The sequence below is a fragment of the Arvicanthis niloticus genome, chromosome 3 (assembly GCF_011762505.2).
Source record: "Arvicanthis niloticus isolate mArvNil1 chromosome 3, mArvNil1.pat.X, whole genome shotgun sequence".
Classification (NCBI taxonomy): Eukaryota; Metazoa; Chordata; class Mammalia; order Rodentia; family Muridae; genus Arvicanthis; species Arvicanthis niloticus.
This window is the reverse complement of record NC_047660.1, coordinates 83,903,341-83,924,408: the sequence shown is the minus strand read 5'-3', so window position 1 is coordinate 83,924,408 and position 21,068 is coordinate 83,903,341. Positions and strand designations below refer to the sequence as shown.

The following is a 21,068-nucleotide window of genomic DNA, read 5'->3' as shown; positions in this document are numbered from 1 at the left end:
CAAAAACACGGCTGGATAGGTTCAGAAGCAGACTGGGGAACTCCAGAGGTTACCCTGCTTATTCTTGCATATTACACTGACACAATAGGAATAGCCGTTTTACTTCATGTTAACCCCACATCTGACTCAAACTGCAGGCCAGATGCACATGTGCAGAGAGAGTCTCACTTAAACTTATACTGCTCTTCTGTGGAGGAAAAAAAAAAATCAGTCAACTGGGAAATGACAATCTTATCGTCCCCCCAACACGGTTGGTTTCTGCGACAGCTGAGTCTGCTGTCAGCGCAATGCCAGATGCAGCGTTGTGACAAGAGGCCACACAAAGATGGAACTTTAATATCTAACACACCCCCTGCCTGTGGGTTGAGTCACATCGATTAGCTCCCATGACAAAGCAGGTCTTAACCCATACTAATGCTACCGGAAACCCAAAGCCTGTGAATCACAGAGGGATGTGCTTGGTCAGCCAAGTCTTGACTCAGGACACACAGTGGAAGTACCCCTCTCAGAGTCTATAATCATGTAGAAAGGGGCCCAACGTAATGACTAGTTCCACATTCCTTATGCTGCCGGCTTCCTTTTCCAAACATAGATCAGGCTTTAACTTATGGTAGACTCGCAAACTCTAGTTTTACTCTTCACCCACAGGTGAGTTGGCCCAGAAGTCAAGGTGGTGTAGGTGACCTAAAGACATTCATCTCAGCTAGGGACGGTGAATTAGGTCCATAGTTTCATCACTACAGAGGCTGAGGCAGGAGGACTGCAGCATGTTCAGCGCTGGCCTGAGTTATATAGTAACTTCTAGGCCAGCATCACTTAGTGTAAGACACTGTCTCGAACAGCAACAACAACAAAGTCAATGTCAAAAGAAGCACAGAGAGAGGAAGAGAAACCCTATGGGTGGCACGAAGAATGCCGATTCCCTGGCTGTGGAGGAGACCGAGAGCAAGGGCAAAGGAAAGCAAGGAAAGGAGTGGAGTAAATGATGCTCGTGGCAGACGGGAAGGCTTTTCCAGGGCAAGAGACCTGGTGGAATAATTCGACAAAGAGAACGGGGACACAAGGGAGGAGAAAGAGACATCGCTACAAAGGAATAAAGTTTGGCTTAAGAGCTGGAAAGGGGGATTTGAAATAAACGGGCTATGACTTTCTGAAATGGTATTAGACTGTAAGGTAAAAGAATAGTTAGTTGGCGGCAACCAGAGGTTTGGTTTAGGAGAAGCGATCTGAAAGTAAAAGAAGTTCCAGAGGATCTGGGATGAGAAGGTAAGGAAAGCGACGCTTTGGAGAGCCGGGATTAGACAGGAGAGTCTGGACTGGCACGTGGCGGCCAGAGAGCCCTAAGTGAACATCGAGGGGCGCTCACTTACAGCGAATAGTGTGGAAGGAGGCCCGCGGCCGTTTCTCGAAGCTCTCCCCGAGCCGCAGGCAGTGCTCCTCACGATCCAGCAGCGGGTTCGCCGTGCCGTTCATGGCCTTGCACTTGCCTGGCACCCGGATAGGCGCTCTCCTCGCGCGGCCGCAGTCCCGGATCCCCGTGCAAGCGGCTCGCAGGACTGCGCTCCCGGGACACAGCTCCGGAGCGCGCACTGAACCAAGTCCGCGCCCACCCGGGGCCGGAAACCAATCTACTCTGCGTCTAGAGAGACTCTGAGGAAGTAAGGCCGCTGCACTTCCGGCATTGGGGAGGGACTTCCGTTTCCCCAACGGATATAGCGGGGGCAGTGCCATGGAGAGAGAATTCCCCGGAACAGCTGGAACTCACAGTTCTGGGCGATTTCTGGTCTAGTCTAAGGAGGTTTAACACCTCAGCTAGAAGATTTTACCCCCGACGCCTGGCCTTGACTGACGGGTGAGTGCGCCCAGACCTATTCTTTGCTGGAGATCCTGTGAACCGGTGGCCGAGAGCCCAGAGCGTGGGGAACTTAGTGACCGTGAGTTTGAGTGTAGGTATGAATGTCCCTGGGCATGCCCGAGACCCTTGCGACCTAGTTTATCCGAGGGTCCAGAGAGAGATGACGGTTCTCGGGACCTCAGTCACCCGTCACTCGGTCCTTCCCCCTACTTCGCTCCATGGTTGCGGTGAGAGGATTTCAGTTCTTGGCCGACGATGCTTCCTTCAGTTTCTGGGTACGATCAGAAACTCCGGCCTCTCCGGATTAACTGCGTCACCTCCTTAACCCACCGGGACCCCTTGTTTGTCTGGCAATCGTCTACCCGCTTTCAGTTAGGGCGGTTGTTGCCGTTGTTTTGAAGTCACATTTTCCACGGGCACTAAACGTTGATGAGAATTTTTTTCTCACATTTTCTCAGTCAACTCGTGGATGCGTCCCTTTGCCCTAATTAAACCTGTTCCTTGTAATTCTTGACTCATCTGATTTGAATTGGGAGTCCGGTCCGTGAGAGTTCTGGTCTCTGAGTGTAGTAAGCTCTGTGCTGTAGAGACTATCTTGGTCTTTATGACCTCTCCAAACCCCGGCAGGGTGTTGGGTAGAGTCAGCATCTCGTGAGTGTTAAGTGAATTGACCCCAGCGCCTTAAAGAGCCCTCCAGGAACCTCTCCCCCAGAGTCTTGGGACTCCTTTAGAACCCAAACTCTAGAAGTAATAAAGAACGCTCCACCTTGGTGAGGCCCTGATCACAGCAGTTGAGAGCATGAGGCAAGAGGAAGTACATTCAAGGGACAGCCTGGGCTTCTTCCATAGGGAATTCAAGGCCAGCTTTTCTTAACTAGACTCTGGTTCAGATGAACGGGGTCGGGGAGAGAAGCAGGCAGGCTATTAGAGAATCACTAGCCAGAATGTCTCTCTCTTTTTCCTAAGTAGCATCATATCCTGTTAAAGCTGGAAAATCACCTGGGGAAACTGCACCAGAGAAACCCCTGCAGTCTGCAGTCTCAGCACCGATTGTTCAGATGGTTAAAGAACAGAGGATCTTTAGCAGCATTGAATGTGTTTCCAGCAACTGCCATGGCTTCTTTGCAAAGGCAAGGACTGCAAACAAGGATTCTTAGCACTGAAGAAGAGGAGAAACTAAAGAGAGACCAAGCTTTGGTGTCTGCTTTTAAACAGCAAAAACTGGAAAAAGAGGCTCAGAAGAACTGGGACCTTTTTTACAAAAGAAACAGTACCAATTTTTTCAAGGACAGGCACTGGACCACCAGAGAGTTTGAGGAGCTAAGATCATGTAGGGAGGTAGGCTGGGGTTTCTCCTATCCTGAGCCATCTTCATTTATGATGCCTAAAAGAGAGGTCCTTTATTACATCTAGAGTGTACTCCCAGCTGGGAACCTTGGGTGTCATCTCAGGATGAAACAGGGTCTCTCACTAGACTTAGGGCACACAGATTAGCCTGTGCTAGATGGCCAGTAAGCCCCAGAGAGCCTTCCTAGAACTGGGATTCCAACTGTGTGGTACCACACCCAGTTATTTACATGAGTGCCAGTGGTTGAACACAGGACCTTGTGGTTGTGTGGCAAGCACTTTACTGAATGAGCTACCCTAAAGAACATTTATGAAGTCTATCAAAGTGTACCTAAGGAGAGTTTTATTTCATTTCAAGTATGTTTAGCAAGGTCTGGGCTGTTTAGTAGAAAACAGAGCTTTAAGGTTTTTTATTTATTATGTATATGGGTGTTTTGCCTGCATGTATAGCTATGCACCATATGCATGTCTGGTGTCTGGAAGTCAGAAGAGGGTGTCAGAGCCACTGGAACTGGAATTACAGACAACTGTAGGTTGCCATATGGATGCAGGGAATTGAACATGGATCCTCTGGAAAAGCAGCATGTTCTCTTAACCAGAGCCATCTCTCCAGCCCCTTAATGTTTTCTCCTTAGTTAAAGCTAATGTGAAAGTTAGAAATATTAAATATTCAGGCTGGGCAGTGGTGGCGCACGCCTTTAATCCCAGCACTTGGGAGGCAGAGGCAGGCAGATTTCTGAGTTCGAGGCCAGCCTGGTCTACAGAGTGAGTTCCAGGACAGCCAGGGCTACACAGAGAAACCCTGTCTCGAAAAACCAAAAAAAAAAAAAATTTTTCAGAGTAAACCTTAGTGACAGAGTGAAGCTACTTAGTAGTAAATGAACCATTCTCTGTAACTGTTTTCTAAGAATTTCACATCTGTTCTCTTAGTTAATCGTCATAGCAACTCTATGAAGTGCGTTAGTGTTGTTCCTATTTGCAGGAAAAAAAATTCAGATATAGAGCTATAGAAGTGAGTTGACTGAGGATAGAACACAGGGGCAAAAGAGGAGTTGGGATTTGAGGAGGTTAGCCCAGAGTGTCTGCACTGTGTGGGGCTGCCTTATTTTTCACACTGAACTGCCCACTGTCGAGTGATGAGTGAGGAGCCAGCGTTAGCTTTTCCTTACTAGTGCTGTTGTCTAGTATCTGCTTCATGAGGTCAGAGGCGTCTCTTGCCTACTAAACATTTTAGCTGGGTGTGTTTCTTCATTATGCAAATGTAATGTGCTGTAACTTTTGTGTTCTCATTTCTCAGTATGAAGGTCAAAAATTGACTTTGTTGGAAGCTGGATGTGGGGTTGGGAACTGTTTATTCCCACTTTTAGAAGAAGACTTGAATATCTTTGCCTATGCCTGTGATTTTTCTCCAAGGGCAGTTGACTTCGTGAAGGTTGGTGCACCACATATGCATTCCGCTGTCTTTTCCTTAGACCTCTTGTCTTACTCCTGTCCTCTTCCAGGAGCTCACCAGCCATGAGCACCATGAATGCCATTTCCCTTTGACTCTACGTATGAAAACATTTGATTCAAAGCAAAGCAAAAATCTTACTAAACAGCTTCTGTGCTTGAGTCATGTGGTTTACTTTGTAGATTGGTGTCTGATTGCTTGCTGGTTTAAGACAGGCTACTGTGACCAGAATTGTGCACATGCTTCATAAAATAAAACCCACAGGCACAGTCCTCTGGGGCGAATAACGGAGGAAACAGACTCCCTCAGAAGAAGGGTGTGAATGTTTACATTTTAATAGATAAAGCTACATTTCCTTTCAAAAAGATCATGCCAATTTACAGTTTTACCAATAATTGTTTCCTCAGGATTCTTGTCTTTTTTTTTGCCAATCTCTGAGAAAAAAAAAAGTCTGAGTATTTTATTTTTCTCATTACCGGAGATATTGAAGACTAAAATACTTAAATACGCTTATCTTTTTTTCTACTGTGACCCCATTTCTTCTGCATGTATTTATTGAGATCTTACTATGTGCCATTTGTAGTAAGAATTAATCTGTGCATAACCTTTGCCTATTTTTCTGTTGACTTATCATTTTCTTATTTTTAGAATATAGTAAGGATGTTTGTTAATCATGCCTATGTTACAAGCATCTCATTTTTTTCCTATTCAATAGTATTGATCGTAGCCTTTTCCTAATTCAGTATTGTATTTGTATTTTTATTTTATTTTATTTATTTTATTTTATTTTATTTTATTTTATTTTTTGGAGATAGCCCAGGCTGAGGCAAGGTGAAACTGTTGCTCCTCTTACCTCAGCTTTCCTGAGTCCTGGATTACATGTGTGCACCACCATTCCTGGCTCATATCAAGTTTATTAGCCTTTTACTTTTGAGGTAATAGGTTTTATGTGCAAGAATTCTTTACTCCTGGCACTTAGATAATTATTTATTGTTTTGTTTGTTGTATTTTTAATGGTTTATTTTTATTTTATGTACATTGGTGTTCTACCTGCTTGTATGTGTGTGTGTGAGAGTCAGATCCCCTAGAACTGGAGTTACAGACTGTTGTGAACTATCACATGGATGCTGGGGATTGAACTCAGGTCCTTTGGAAGAGCAGACAGTGCTCTTAGCTGATGAGCCAGCTCTCTAGCCCTATTCTTTTTTAATATGAAAAAAAATCTGACCATACTTCAGATAATTTTTTGAGTTGTTATTCTTTTTTCTCCCTGTAGGAATTAAGTTACAAATATCTTCTGCCATTTGATGCCCCTACACACACACACACACACACACACACACACACACACACACACACACACCACCCTGTTAAATATATATTGAGTTTCTCTTTTTTATCTTCTTTTTGCATTTTTAATTCATATTATTTCTATTGTCCTGTTATGAAGTTTACTGGTTGCTTTTAAAAGAGATATTTCTCCAATAAACTCATTTGAAAAAAGATTCATTTCTTCTATGAGTTCATGTCATGTTTTTTATTTGGGGCATCTAAATTTTAGTCTTTTTATAGTTTCCAGCCCTCATATTACCTGTCTTATTTTGCATGTTATCTGTCTTTTGCATTCTCATCTGTAACATTTTAGTTTTCTTTTACATTTTTAAAGATTTATTTTTCTATTTTTAATTATGTGTAGTGTGTATATTATGCATGTGGGTATGTGCACAGGTGTGCCAGTGCCTGCAGAGGCCAGACGTTTCAGATCTCTGTAGATGGAGTTATCACAGCTGCAACCTGCCTGGTATGGTTAGTGGAAGTTGAACCAGGGTCCTCTGAGAAAGCAGAATGTGTTCTTTACTGCTGAGCCATCTCTTTAGCCCCAAATGTTCTTTTTAAAAAACATTGTTTACTTGTTTATTTTTATATTGTGTGTGTGTGTTCGTGTATATAGGCATGCACATGGCATTGCACATGTGTGGAGGTCAGAGGGCAACATGCTAAAGTTGATTCTCTCTACCATGTGACTTCTGGGCATAGACTTAGATAGTCAGGCTTAGCAACAAGTACCCTTACACACTGAGTCATCTTGCTGGCCCCAGTGCCTATACCATTTTGATAATTATTATTTTAAATGCCTAAACTCTTGTTCAGTCTCTCATTCAATACCATATTTGAGTTGGGCTCTGATACTTAGCCTTCTTTCTTCAGACTGTTTTTTTCTTGCTTCTTGGTATTCCTTATGTGCTTTTTGTTTAAGCTGTACATAATATTAGGACAGTAGATACTGAAGGTAATAAGGATTTGTAATCAAGAGCTGGGTATTACATAATAAGTTTCTCTTATTCTTTTTGTTGTTGCTCTGAAAACACCTAAAACTCCTTTAGGTCTTCAGCTTTGAGTCTTCTCTTTGTCCCTTGCCTGTCTCTTCCTGGCTATAACCATACTTACTGGGTGCTTTTTGTTGGGATGAAAAGTGCGAATCCTTCTTATCTTGCCCCTCTGGTTTTGAACTGTGCAGTAACCTCATATCTCAGAGTATGGACTTTGTACATTTTTCTTTTTTCTTTTTTTGGTTTTTCGAGACAGGGTCTCTCTGTGTAGCCCTGGGTGTCCTGGAACTCACTCTGTAGACCAGGCTGGCATCACTCTGCTCCCAGCACTTAGAGGCAGAGGCAGGCAGATTTCTGAGTTCAAGGCCAGCCTGGTCTACAGAGTGAGTTCCAGGACAGCCAGGGCTATACAGAGAAACCCCGTCTCAAAAAAAAAAAAAAAAAAAAAAAAAATGCTTACTGCACTTAGAGGACCCAAGTTCTATTCCTAGTACCCATATCTATATCTGGTGGCTAACAACTGCTTGAACCCAGTTCTAGCAGATTCAGTGCCTTCTGGCCTCCAAGGGCCACTCATGTGCACATACATACACATACATAAAAATAAAGAAATATTTTTAATACTAAATATTCTCACCCAGTAGCCTTGCATATTAATTTATTCAGGTCCCTGTTTACATGATAAAACTTACTCTCTTCCTTCATAATACTCCTAAGTGTGTTGGAGCCCACCAACCCACCAGAATGTACCAGAAATACACTTACTAGAAAGGAAGATGAGTTAGGATCTTTAGTCTTCTGTCTCAAGGGATACCACTTAAGAGCTATGGAGGCATCCCAGGAGGGCAAACTGGAAAGACTTCTCATGGAGTTGTCAGAGATAACCAAAGGAGGGTTAGGAAGTAGTTGCTGACTTTGTATTGTCCTTTTGGAAAAAGGCCTCTAAAACTCTTGATTTAAATATGTCACAGACTGTATTCTGCCCTCAGTTAAAAACAGGTTGCTGAAATGCTGCCTGCTCCCTGTAGCAGTAAAGAATGTTACTTCCCCAGTAACATGTGACCATCCCATGCATCGGAAACAAGTAGAAACAGGATCTCTCTCCAGTGCTGCATGTTCATATGTCTTAGCATGGTGGTTGATTAAAATCACAACTTCTTTCTGTTTTCCCCTTTCTAGCAACATCCTTCATACAACGCAGAGAGATGCAAAGTATTCCAGTGTGACCTCACTAGAGATGACCTTCTTGACCATGTCCCACCAGAGTCTGTGGATGCCGTCACATTGATCTTTGTGCTCTCAGCCGTGCACCCTGAGAAGATGCGCCTTGTCTTACTCAACGTGTACAAGGTTAGTGACTGGCTGTCTGCACTTGAGGGCTGGTCACCCTGTTTCCTGTGCCTCCTTCACTGTAAGGCTTGTGTGCTGCATTCCCAACATCGCCCCATTTCCAGTGGGTAGACTGCAGCCAGTCTAGGGAAAGGGAATCTCTGGCATAAAGCATTTCATGCAGCTCTGGGTTTGTACAGTGAGGTGGCTGCTCTTCAGAGCGTCGCCAGCCCCAGAGCAAGGAAGGTGTTGTGGTTACCTAGGATCCGAAAGGTGAGAGGACATGAGTAAATGGTCAAGAACACGGTCAAACGCCTAGATCTTAAGCTGGTTCACAACTTAGGCAAGTTCCTTCACTTCTCCAAGCCTGTTTCTATACCTGAAACGTGTGGGGATAGTACTTCTGAGATGGTGGCATTTAGGGAAGATTATTAAGATGTGTAACATGTGCCCAGCACAGTGCCTCTACTCTACTGAGTGCACCTCAAAGCCAGCCATTGTTACATTACTACTACCATCGTGATTCCTATTAGGATGGCAGGAACCCAAACTGCTGTGACCACTAGGAGGCTGCTGTAGCATGCCTGTAATCCTAAGTAGTAACTTAGGCTTATGATAGGAGGAGTGATATGAGTTCAAGGGCAGCCTAGCCTACCTTGTGAGTTCAAGAACAGCCTAAGCTATAGACTCTTCCTGAAAACAAAGAAGCCAGAGTGATAGTATGCACCTTCAGCCTCAGGAAGGTCAGAGTTTAAGATCATTCTCATCTATAGAGCAAATTTGAAGTTAGCCTGGGTTACTTGATACTGTGTACCACCACCTCCCCACCCACCACCACCCCGCCCAAAAAAGCTTCACCTGTTATGATTTAGACAGGCTCTGGCATCTGTCTGTAAGCCTGGCTCCTCCTAGAGCTAAGCTGAGAGTACCAGTGAGTGATGTTACTACAGTGAGGAACTGCTGTGGAGTGTCCACGTAGTGAGCTGGAGACACTGCAGACACAGTGTCAGTTAATGAAACTGACAGGTGGTGGGGATGCATGCCCTTGATCTCAAGGCTTGGGAGGATCTCCCAGGTGGATCGCCAAGTTCAAGGCCAGCCTGGTCTACAGAGTGAGTCCCAGGTCAGCCAAAGAAACCTCCTCTTGAAAAACAAAACAAAAGAATCAATAAAACCAATTATTAAAAATGGTAAATTGGTGAATTCTGACAGGCACAGTGGTACCTGCTTGTGATTTCAGCATCCAGGAGGCCAAGGCAGGAGGATTCTCAATTTGAGGCCAACCTAAGCTATATGGGAAGACAAAAACATGTACATGCACACAAAAGAATCGTCTCAAACATTTTAACTTCAAAGTCTGAACATTTATTCTTTACCGTTCTCACCAGTCATCATTTTGAGTATGAGACTGTTGAGTATCTCATATGAACTCACATGGTAGGGTTGTGGTTCTTTAAAAGGGGACAGAGGTTTAGGGGTGCAATTCAGCCCTTTATGGCCCTGCTTCAAACACTGATTTTAAAAAATAGAGTAAGAATTTTAAAACATTATATTTTGGGCAGATTATGTTTTAACCCAGACTTTCATAGCTGAGGCTCACACCTGATTAAAAGCAGCTTGATCAACATTTCAGTATCAAGTGTTTTCAGATTGTTCAACTTTATTTTTTAAGAAAGTTTTTTAAAACAGAATCTTGCTCTGTCTGACCTAGAACTTTAAACTTTGGGCAGTCCTCCTGCCTCTGCTTCCTGAGTGTGGAATTACACTCATGCTGATGAAATATTTGTCTTTTTATTGAAATAATAAGCTTCTTACTTGTGTTCACAAGTCATTGTTATAGTCTTTTTAAAGTTAGTTAATAAACAATGTCCCTGCTCTATACTTCAGAAAAGCCTCAATTTTCCTGCCTTCACCTCAGCCCACCAGTGCCAGGATTACAGGTGTGTAGCACCTTGCTTGGCGTCAGACTCTCTTGCCTTTCATTTTGGTCACACTGGAGTTGAGGCTGACCAAAACCTCCAGGTAGTTCTTGTGCCTTGGCTTTCAAGTGTTGGTGTTTACAGGCATGAGCCACTCGTCCCGAACTGTCTGTCTTTTTAAAGATTGTCTGTGTGAGTATGCCTTGTGTGTGTGGATGCCATGGAGGCCAGGAGGGGTGTCTCCTGGAACTGGAGTTAGGGTGCTTGAGAGCAGCCTGACAAGTGTGCTGAGAACTGAAGTCAGGTCCTCTGCAGAGCAGCAAGTGCTAAGCCTCACTCAGCACCTTAATTAAAGTGTGTCATTTAAGTTGAATATCCATGACACAAGCAAGCTTGAGGAGAATATGGGTACAGCATGGAGGATGGGGCAGTTAAGTATCTGTACAGTTGGATTTCAGAGGAAAGAGGGCAGCCATCAGGTGGGAAAATGATGCTGATGAAAGAGTCTGTGCATTTGGCAATGTATTCATTTCTATTTTATGTGTGGGTGTTTCGTCTGTGTGCACCATGTGCATGCCTGTTACCCAAGTAGGTAAGAAAAGGACATCAGGGCCTCTGGAACTAGAATTAGGGAGGTTGTGAAGCACCCTGTGGGTGCCAGGAATTAAACCCAGGTCCTGTGCAGAAGCAACAAGTTTTCTCACTGCACTGTCTAGCCCTTAACACTGGTTTTAAATAAAGATAAATATTTCAAGACATTGGAAAACTGTTAGAGAATTATTCTCCTCCAAAGTAGTATATTTTAAAGTGTACATTTTCATCACACTGGCTTATCTCTGCCTTCAAGTTTCAGAGTTTCCTTTTGTTCTTCCTTAATTCTTTTCTGCCCCTAGTATCTGAGCAGGTAAGAACTCAGAATGTGCCCACAAATATGGCATGGGACTTAAGCTAGACACAAGAGAGGCCCCTAAGAAAAGATGAGCATATCACCTGATTGAGACCCAAGTGAGAGTGGATCAATAGGGGATGAGGAAAAAAGAGAGAACGTACTAAGAAAGGTAGACTTGCCAGGCGCTGCGTGTAGGGCTGGCAGGATGGTTCATGAGTGAGCACACTTGCCACTAACTCTGATGTCCTAAGTTATCGCTGAAGGAGAAAACCAGCACTCAAGCTGCCCTCTGACCTCCACAGTCACATAGAGACTGAGGAGATGGCTGAGCGAGTAAAGGGCCTGCCATGCAATCAGGAGGACCTCAGTTCAGATCCAAGAACCTATATATAAAGCTGGAGATATATTCATTCCTTCCCAGGGCTCCTTTGGTGGGATGGAAGGCAGACACGGGAAAATCCCCACACGATTGAAGACCAGCTAGCTTGGTGTAGGCAGTGGTGAACAGTGAGAGACCCTGCCTCAAGCAGACAGGGAGGAGAGGACAGCATTCAGGGTTGACCTCTGAGTCTCACACATGCCTACACTCAAACATGGGAACATTTATACACCAGAGAGAAAAAGAAAGAGAGAGAGAAAGAGAGAGAGAGAGGAAGAAGAAGAAAAGAAGGAGAAGGAGAAGAGGAGAGAGAGAGAGAGAGAGAGAATATATGAATGCATAAGACCAGTATACTTGGAAGGATAATCTACTTGCCTATTGAGATTGACCAGAATCAAAATAGAATGGCATTTCGAGTAAGACAAGCCAGAAGATACAGTCCTTGCAGAATGTAGGAAAAGTAGCCCTGAAATTATTAGAGTAGCAAGGGAGAGTAAGCCATTTGTCTAATGACAAGAAAAGAGGAGGAGCAGAGAGAAGAAAGGATACACAGGAGATAGCAAGAGGACGCCAGGCCCTGTGACTGATGCAGTGACAGAGAAAGCACAGCCTGGCTTGGAGGGAAACTGAACTCCATAGATGGCAGGTTTCTGTGGGAACAGAGCTTGAAATGAACATTCAGAAGCAGCTAGAACTCTATAAATTTGGGGCAACTCTCTTTAATGAGTTTGGGCCAGCCATAGCTACCGTGTGAGACCCTGTCTAAAAAAGATTTTTTAATTACAAAAAAAACTGTATCATGATACGAGAATGTTTTCATTAGTTACCATCCAAGTTCATCATGCACTTCCATAGCTTTCATATTAAAGGTATGTGTCATTCCCGTGAGAGCAGTAATCATAAAGGCGTTATAGCGCCTCAGCTCTGTCTTTGTACAGCAGCTCTTCGCAGCCTATTGCAGGAATAAATGATATGCCTTCTATCTTTTAGTGGGTATGACATGTCACATTTGTAAAGCATTTTCTTGAGCTTTCATTCATTTCAGTATTTTTAATCTCCATTAGAGATCTTTTTCATCAGAACCACAATGACTTTCTAGCCCAGTCTGATTACTTTCTCCCTGCCATCATAGTGATTGGTTGGCTAATTTAAAAGTGTGTGCTCTGTTGGCAAAGTACTAGAGAGAGAAGACACCCTCAGACTCTGCAGAGAAGACAGCAGTCACCTGGGCAAAGCCCATGTGAACAGTCTTCGGCATAAGCTTTCCACCATGGCACTCATCACCCTAGGGTGCTAACATAACACCAGGCAAGCTTCCCTGTATATAACAGGAGTCTGCCCAAAAAACAGTGGAGGGAGGATGTGACTAAAAGTGCCACCACACACTTTCCAAAGGAGGCAAAACTTGTCACAAGAGATGGCATCTCTCATTGTAAAACAAGTGCTCTATGCCTGGTGGTGTAGGACGGTGGCATACCTGACAGTCTTGAAGTACATAGGGGTTCTGTGTGGCCCTGTCTGCACCACAGATAGAGAAAGATTCATAGGAGTTCTATGTGACCCTGTCTACACCACAGGCAGAGACAGATTCTGAGGAGAGGAAAGGGTCACTTTCCTTATTCCCACATGGTGCAGACTTCCCATACAAAGGGCAGATGGTCAGGCCAGAGCCCAGCACTTGGGCAGGGGGTAGAGTGGGTGAGGAATCAGTGTTGGGACCCAGTAGGAATTCTCACACAGGAGCCCTTCAGAAGTAAGTTGTCCTGGCAGATATCTGGAAACTCAGCCTGGTGAAGGAAATGGTTCTTAAACTCAAAATGGTAGTCCTACCTTGGCTTCTTGAACTCCATGATTAAGGGTATGTACTCCCACACTTGCCATGGTTTTTAAAGGTAGCCATTTATATTAAGGGTATTTTGTATGCCTTCTTTCACAACTCCCACAGGTCTGTGTTTTAATTTCTAACGTCATCAGATTATATTTGATTTGACTGGGTTATATACAACCTGCTTTACTTTTGTAGGTATTAAAACCAGGCAGAAGTGTCTTGTTCCGTGACTATGGGCTGAATGACCATGCCATGCTTAGATTTAAAGCTGGAAGCAAACTTGGAGAAAATTTTTATGTCAGACAAGATGGAACCAGATCATATTTTTTTACTGATGGTAAGAGGAATGGAGTGTCTCCTTAGAGTGTGTCATTCTCTGCTCTGTGTACTTGACTGCACCATCAGTGGAGTGCTGCCTGGGCAGGTATGTGGCCATGCTAACACACAAGTCCCAAGTGCTTAGAACAAGTTCTCATACACACCACTTACCCAGCTCTGGCCTGTGGGGAGCTTAAAGGCCTCTGCTGACAGTGACTAGTGAGTGAGCCTCACAGAATAGACAGGCCTCAGACCTGTCATATGATGCCAACACGAACTGGGTTTGAAAGGGAGGAGGAGGACCAGAAAGTCACATCTTCATATAAGGGCCTTAAGTTCAGCGTGGTGGTTTGAGGGTACTTTCCCAGGCCCAAAGGCAAAATCCCTTCTTGACTAGAAGTGACTGGGTCTGCTTTTAAGTAGATAAATTTGCTATCAAAGAGTACTGGGAACGTAGCTCAGGTGCTGTAGTGCTGACCTAGCATTGGTCAGATTCTGGGTTCAGTCCGCAGCACTGCATAAACTGGGGTGGTTGCACATAATACTGAGAAACCAGCAATCCAGAGGCAGAAGCAGGAAGATCAAGAGTTAAAGTCCAGCTGCAGAAATGGTCTAGCAGTTAAAAGCACTGTTGTACTTGCCAAGGACCCTGGTTTGGTTCCCCACACCCACATGGTGGCATAAACATCTGTAACTGTAGTTCCCAGAAATCAAATACCTCCTCTGACCAGGCCCTGTGAGCACCAGGCATGTACACGGTGCAAATGATTTGTGCAGGCGAAACTCTCACACACAGAAAATAAATTAAACCATAGGTCATTCTGACCCTCTGCTTGTTCCTGGGCTGCATGAAGCCCTTTCAAAAACAACAGTAACAAAGTTAGATGCTTATAACTAGGAAGATGGCTCAGTTACTAAAGTGTTTACTGCAGCACCTCAGCATCCCCATGAAAACAGGTGTGGTGGATGGACCTGGGCTCCTGGTGCTGGGAAGGCAGAGACAGCAAAGAACCTGAGCTGCTGGTCAGCTTGTTTTGTTAGCAGTGCCCATGTTGGTGAGAAATCCTGTCTCAAAAAGTAAGGTGGACCAGGACAGCCAGGGCTACATAAGAGAAACCCTGTCTAAAAAAAAAAAAAAAAAAAAAAGTGTGCCCTTGTATTTGGTGCATGGATGTTAAGAATTGCAGTGTCAAACCAAACACGTGAGAGGCAGAGGCAAGCAGATCTCTGTGAGTTTGAAGCCAGTGCTACACAGAGAAACCCTGTCTCAAAACCCCATCACCACTATCCCCAACAGAAAGTAAGGCGGAGGGCTGGAAAGATGGCTCAGTGGTTAAGAGTACCTCCAGAGGACCTGGGTTTGAATCCCAGCAGCCACATAGTAACTAACAAATGAAATCTGTAACTTTATTTCAGAGGATCCAACACCCTCTTTTGGCTGCCTTGGGAACCAGGCATGCGTGTGATGCATATGAGTACATGCCAGCAAAACATCCATGAACAAAAATAAAAATGAATATATTTTTTAAAGTGGGGAATGTGACAAAAGAAACATTGACTGCTGGCCTCTTTATATGTGTGCATGCTATTGCACACAGGTGCACACACATACATAAGTACATAACACATATTCCACATACAAGATAATAAAAAATACTTTAAAACGCATTTTGGATCAGAAAATGCCAAACATCATTTCAGTTTCTAAGTGTTTTAAGCGTTAGTTTTAAGTCTCCCTAATAATCTGGAATAAAAGATGATCGTCTTTTTTTAGCTCTGTTGATTTAGAGGAGAGGGAGTTCATTTATTTTTGTGACACTGGGGCTCGTACCCAGGGCTTCAAGCATGCTAGGTAGTGCTTTACTGCTAAGCTGTGTCCCTAGATCTTTTGCCTTTTAGTTTTAGGCTTAGGTTTTTTGGTTGGTTGGTTGGTTGGTTGGTTTTAGGTTTTTTTTGTTGTTGTTGTTTTTTTTTTTTTTTTTTTAATTTCAAACATATTTATATATTGCCTGCATGTGTGTTTGTGTGCCATGTGCATGCATGCCTGGTATATGCAGAGGCCATAAGAGGGTGCCAGATCTTCTGGGACGGAAGTTGGGTAGTTGTGAGCCACCACAGAAACTGAACCTGGATCTTCTGCAAGAACAACAGGTGCTCTTAACTGATGAGCTGTGTGTATCTGCAGCTCTATATTTTTTAGTTTTTTTTTTTTTAAACAAAACCTCAAGCCAGTAGCCCAAGCTATCCTTAACTTTATAGCAGTTCTGTATCTGCCTCATATTTCTATTTCCTGACATTATTCTAGATATTAAAACAAACAAACAAACAAACAAACAAAAAAACCCAAATGTTTACAACTAAATGTACCATGCCAGGTGGAAATGAAGATGAATTTAAACTGTGTGGAATGGCCACATCTGGCTGAATGCATTAGAAGTTATCAGGAAGCCCCAGTGGGGTCTGCACAGTGCCTCAGAGCAGAGCCACACAGTAAGGCCCCTGGTGGTGTCTGTGTTGTGCTCCACAGCCCTTTATCCCACTGGTTTGGTTCATTTAACCTGTGTGATGTTTTGCTGGGGTCAGGTTATCACTACCTGGTGATTTTACCCACCCCCATTCTATAAACAGATATCCTTCCTTTCTCTAAGCCTTTTCAATAGCTAGCTCGGGCTTTGTTTCTTTTTAGTCAGACTTCTGTATTTGCTAACACAAGAATTAGCCAAGATAGGTACATCTTTGTTTCTTTGTTAAGTCTTTAATTGGAGGTTTCTGTTTGGGTGTTAAGACTACAAGAAATAGGAATGTGTTTGTGTTTTTAAAAAAGATAGAGTGAACTAATGAAATATGCATGAGAAGTGAATGAGTGAGTGAGTGAGTGAGCGAATGAATAAAAACAAAGCAAATCTGGAGTGCTAGCACAGGCCTGTATTCCCAGCACTGGGGAAGCTGAGGCAGAAGCATAAAAAAGTTTGAGCCAGCCAGAGATGTGAAGTGAAATCCTTTCTCAAAAAAAAAAAAAAAAAAAAAAAAAAAAAAAAAAAAAAAAATCAAAGAAGAAAAGTTTTTAAAAAAATCAAATTTAGTTGAAGTTTCCATTACAGAAACAAACAAACCTCCCAGCCACCTCTGCCCTCAAAACTCACCCCTGCTTGCCTCCTAGAATTCCTGGCGCAGCTCTTTGTGGACGCAGGTTATGAAGAAGTGGTGAACGAGTATGTGTTTCGAGAGACAGTTAATAAAAAAGAGGGCCTATGTGTGCCCCGAGTTTTCCTTCAGAGCAAGTTCCGGAAGCCTCCAAAGGACCCAGCCCCTACCACTGACTCTGCGTCACTTTGAAGAAAAGAATTTTAAACTATTTTGTACCTTTTTATATTCTGAATTTTTAAAAACTGCATGTGTTATTTTTGTACTGAGAACAAGTGAAGACTTGAGAGATGGCTCAGCAGGTAAAGGTGCTATCTGTGCAAGCTTAGCAACCTGAGTGGGATGCAGCAAGCTATCTAGAGAAAAAGGCAGGGAGCTGGGGAGATGGCTCAGGGGTTCAATTTTCAGCACATGGCAGCTCACTTCCATCAGTAATTCCAGTCCTAGGGTATTGAGTGCCCTCTTCTGGCCTCTGCAGGTGGTGCACAGACATACATGCAGACAAAACTGCAAATTACAAAAGAAAAAATCTACATTTGGCAATTTGAATTTATTCTACTACTCCTACCTCAAGATGAGAAGCAGAGCGGAAGAATCATCTTGAAGCCTCAGGACCAGCTAGCCTGGAGTACACAGTGTGGTAGACTTAAGAGACCTGGCTTCAGAGAGGTGGAGAATGAGAGCCGATGAGAATTGTTTTCAGACCTCACATATGCACTAATAAGTAAATAAAGTGAATTTGTTTGCACACTAGTAAAACAGAATTGTAGGTCCTGAAAGGAAAGTCTTGTGGTTTAGTTGTGTTGATGACTTTCCATCTCCACAAAGGGAAGCAAGGGAGCCAAGTGTGACATACATGAACAGGTCACAAATCAAGCATCTGCTGCTGATGATAAATTTAAGACAGTTTTTTTGGTAGCCATACAGACTTACCCCTTATTAAAGACTAAAGCACATTTATATTCTAATCGAGTGGGTGTGCTTGTTTATTTTTACATAAAGAACTAAATCTTGGTTTTGAATTGGCTGTAGCTCAGTTGGTAGAATGCTTGCCTAGCATGCATGAAACTGAGTACATCCCTGTTGCGGCCCGAGCTGCCACATGTTGGGTGCCAAAAATGTTGAGAACCGCACTAGTCCACATTTGGGGGCCAAAATGTCAGGGGCCACTCTATCAATGTTGGAACCCGCACTGCCAAAATCCTTGGGGGCTAAATTGTTAGAGCCTGCACTCCCCCAAGCTGCTCCGGTCTGTGGGTCGGGATTCAGCAAGAGAGAGAGTGAGGACGGACTCAAAGAATGGAGACCAGACAGAGTGTGATTCAATCCCGTTTATTCTTCAGTCTCTCTTCTATCCAAGTCCCTAGTTCCTAGTACCAAGTCTCAGGTCCTAATTCCTAGTTCTAGTTGCTAGTCTCTTTCCCAGTTTCAAGTTCTTTCTCCAAGTGCTAAATGCATAATAATAATTGCCTGTCTCGAGTCTCAAGTGCCTGCTCCCTGGGCCTAATACTTAATAATTTCCTCTGTCTGCCTCTCGCCTTTTATTTGTCTCACTTCTAAGCCACGCCTTTTAAGTCACGCCTTTAAGTCATGCCCTTAGGTCTTGTCTGTAAATCTCATCTCTTAAGTCACGCCCTTAAGTCACACACCTTTAAGTCTCACACACCCAAGGGAAAATCCTGGGTATCTAAAACAAGATGTTATCAGAGTGTGCTCAGCTGTGTAGGCTATTGTAATCAAGTCTCTTGTCAGGGTATATGGCTCAAGATGGCTGCAAGGATGATAGCTGCCTTCTGTCAGCTCCCCACACATCCCCAGCACTGAGTTAACAGTGTGCTGTCACCCATAATCACAGTATATGAAGGATAAAGGCAGAAACACGTTCAGTGCTGGGGCTGAGGAGACAGCAAGTATGTACTATGCAAGTGAGGACCTAAGTTGAATCCCATGGGTCTCCCTAAAGCTGGGCATGGCATACGTCTGTCATCCTGGCAGTGGGAGGTGGGAACAGAAATGTGCTCAGAAGTATGAGGGCCACCTAGCCAGGTGTGTGCAACCACACAGAGCAGAGATAACCTGGTACAAAGTATGGCCAGGTGTATGCAACCACACAGAGCAGAGATAACCTGGTGCAAAGTATAGCCAGGTGTATGCAACCACACACAGCAGAGATAACCTGGTGCAAAGTAGAAAGTCCAACCTCCCATAGAGTCCTAACACGATTTTATCCACTCTCACAGAAGAATATGTGTATACATGCATCATGTATATAAATACACAAAAAAAATACATGAGTTAAGAGCCAGTGGTGTGCCTCAGCAGATCCAGGCAGTTGCCAGCAAGCCTACTTAGGGCCCACATTGTGGAAGGAGAGAACCAGTTCCCATAGATTGTTCTCTGACCTCCATATGAGCACCATGGCCTATATGTATACTCACAAAGTAAGTGGTTTTATTTTAGACAGTGTCTATGTAGTCCTGACTGTCCCAGAACTACTGTGTAGACCAGGCTGGCCTCAACTCACAGAGGTCTGCTTCTTGGGGGCTGGGATTAAGGGTGTGTACCACCAAACCACACTAAAGTTTTCATCTTAAATTCAAGGTCATTCCTGGCTACACGGCTAGTTTGATGTCAGGCTGGGCTACATGAGACTCCAGCCCCCAAACAGCCAAGGATTGAATCTTGGTTGACAACTCCATGCAGTAAGATATTGATACTTTACTGCAATTGATTGTCGTTCTTGCTGCAAACACTACATAAATCTGTGTGGTACAGAATAGGAGCAGGTTTATGGCTGTCTGAGGAATTGTTGGGAATTCTGTCCTAATCCTAAACCAAAATGTAATGACATTTTTAAGAAACACAAGTCAGCAGCTTGTGTGTGTGTGTGTGTGTGTGTGTGTGTGTGTTATGAATAAATGTGTGTGGGTGAGTCAGGAAGACAGTGTCTTCCTTGTTCACTCTCTACCTTATATCCTGGAGACAGTTACTTGCTGTCATGGAGCTTGTCATTGGGCTCTCAGGTCCACCAGTCTCCACCTCCCAGTGTTGGTGGTGTAGCGTCATGCCCAGCTTTTATCTGGATACTCAGGATTTGACCCCATGTCCTTGACTCTTAAGCACTGGACCCCTTAAATACTACATTTTTGTTTGCTTTATGTGTGTAGGTGTTTTGTTTGCAGATGTGTCTGTATACTACATTCATGTGTGGGTCCCATAGAGGCTAGAGGGTGTCAGATCCCTGGGACTGGAGTTAGAGTTGAATCTTGAGTCACTGTGTGGGTACTGGGAATTGAACCTAGGTCCTGTGGAACAACAACTGTTATTCCACTGACCTGTTAACCACTGTTAACAGGTGCTGTTAACCACTGAGCCATTTCTCCAGTCCCCCAAACAGTAGTTTAAAAAAAAAAAAAAATCCTAACAATGCAATTTTAAAGGTAGAGGAATTTGATATTTACATGTTGAGGAGTGATGATAGGAAAATCTTAAGTCTTTGCTTAGTATAATTAAACCTTTTGGGTTACTGTTGCTATAATGAAACACCATGAGGGTAGGAGGACTACATCCATAGTCCATTATGGAAGGCAGTCAGGACAGGAACTCAAACAAGGCAGGAACCTGAAGGCAGGAACTGATGCAGTACATGTAAGTAATAAGAACTTTTAGGAATCGGTTTTCTATACTCACAACCATCTGTAACTCCAGCTCCAGGGGAGCCAACAACTTCATTTGGTACCAGGCACTCCTGGTGTACATACATATATGCAAACAAAATTCATATTCATATCCATTAATACATCTAAAAGCAATTTTGTTATTTTGAGACAGGGTGTCACTAGAGCTAGTAGCCCTGGTTGGCCTGGAATACACTCTGTAGATCAGGCTGGCCTCTGATGGGATTGAAAGCAGGCACCATCATGCCTGGTGTACTGGCTGGTTTTGTGTGTCAACTTGACAGAAACTGAAGTTATCACAGAAAGGAGCCTCCCTTGAGGAAATGCCTCCATGAGATCCAGCTGTAAGGCATTTTGTCAATTAGTGATCAAGGGTGGGAGTGCCCATTGTGGGTGGTGCCATCCCTGGGCTGGTAGTCTTGGGTTCTATAAGAAAGCAAGCTGAGCAAGCCAGGGGAAGCAAGCCAGTAAGCAGCAACTCTCCATGGCCTCTGCATCAGCTCCTGTCTCCAGGTTCCTGCCCTATGTGAGTTCCAGTCCTGACTTCCTTTGGTGATCAACAGCAATGTGGAAGTGTAAGCTGAATAAACCCTTTCCTCCCCA

At 43.8% G+C, this 21,068-nt stretch overlaps 2 protein-coding genes across 9 annotated transcripts in view; one reads left to right on the top strand and one right to left on the bottom strand.

The window, feature by feature from the left end:
* Eaf1 (ELL associated factor 1) overlaps positions 1–1,731 on the bottom strand; it is a 14,502-nt gene extending 12,771 nt beyond the window's left edge. The window contains exon 1 of the mRNA XM_034497417.2: positions 1,371–1,731. Coding sequence (XP_034353308.1) covers positions 1,371–1,731 — 361 coding nt within the window. The remainder of the gene's footprint in view (positions 1–1,370) is intronic.
* Mettl6 (methyltransferase 6, tRNA N3-cytidine) lies at positions 1,713–21,068 on the top strand. 8 transcript variants are annotated; one of them, XM_034497421.2, is made up of 6 exons: positions 1,713–1,852; positions 2,825–2,985; positions 4,500–4,634; positions 8,162–8,332; positions 13,522–13,663; positions 16,805–21,068. In XM_034497421.2, exons 2-6 carry the CDS (start codon positions 2,914–2,916, stop codon positions 16,978–16,980), a joined length of 696 nt encoding a protein of 231 aa, XP_034353312.1. In that variant the 5' UTR covers positions 1,713–1,852; positions 2,825–2,913; the 3' UTR covers positions 16,981–21,068. The 8 variants fall into 8 exon arrangements, 6 of the variants coding, with proteins under 6 accessions (XP_034353312.1, XP_076787539.1, XP_034353310.1 ...); XM_076931424.1 differs by having other exon boundaries at positions 1,715–1,852; positions 2,822–2,985; XR_004606415.2 differs by having other exon boundaries at positions 1,720–1,852; positions 2,825–3,193; positions 13,522–13,750; positions 16,805–16,942.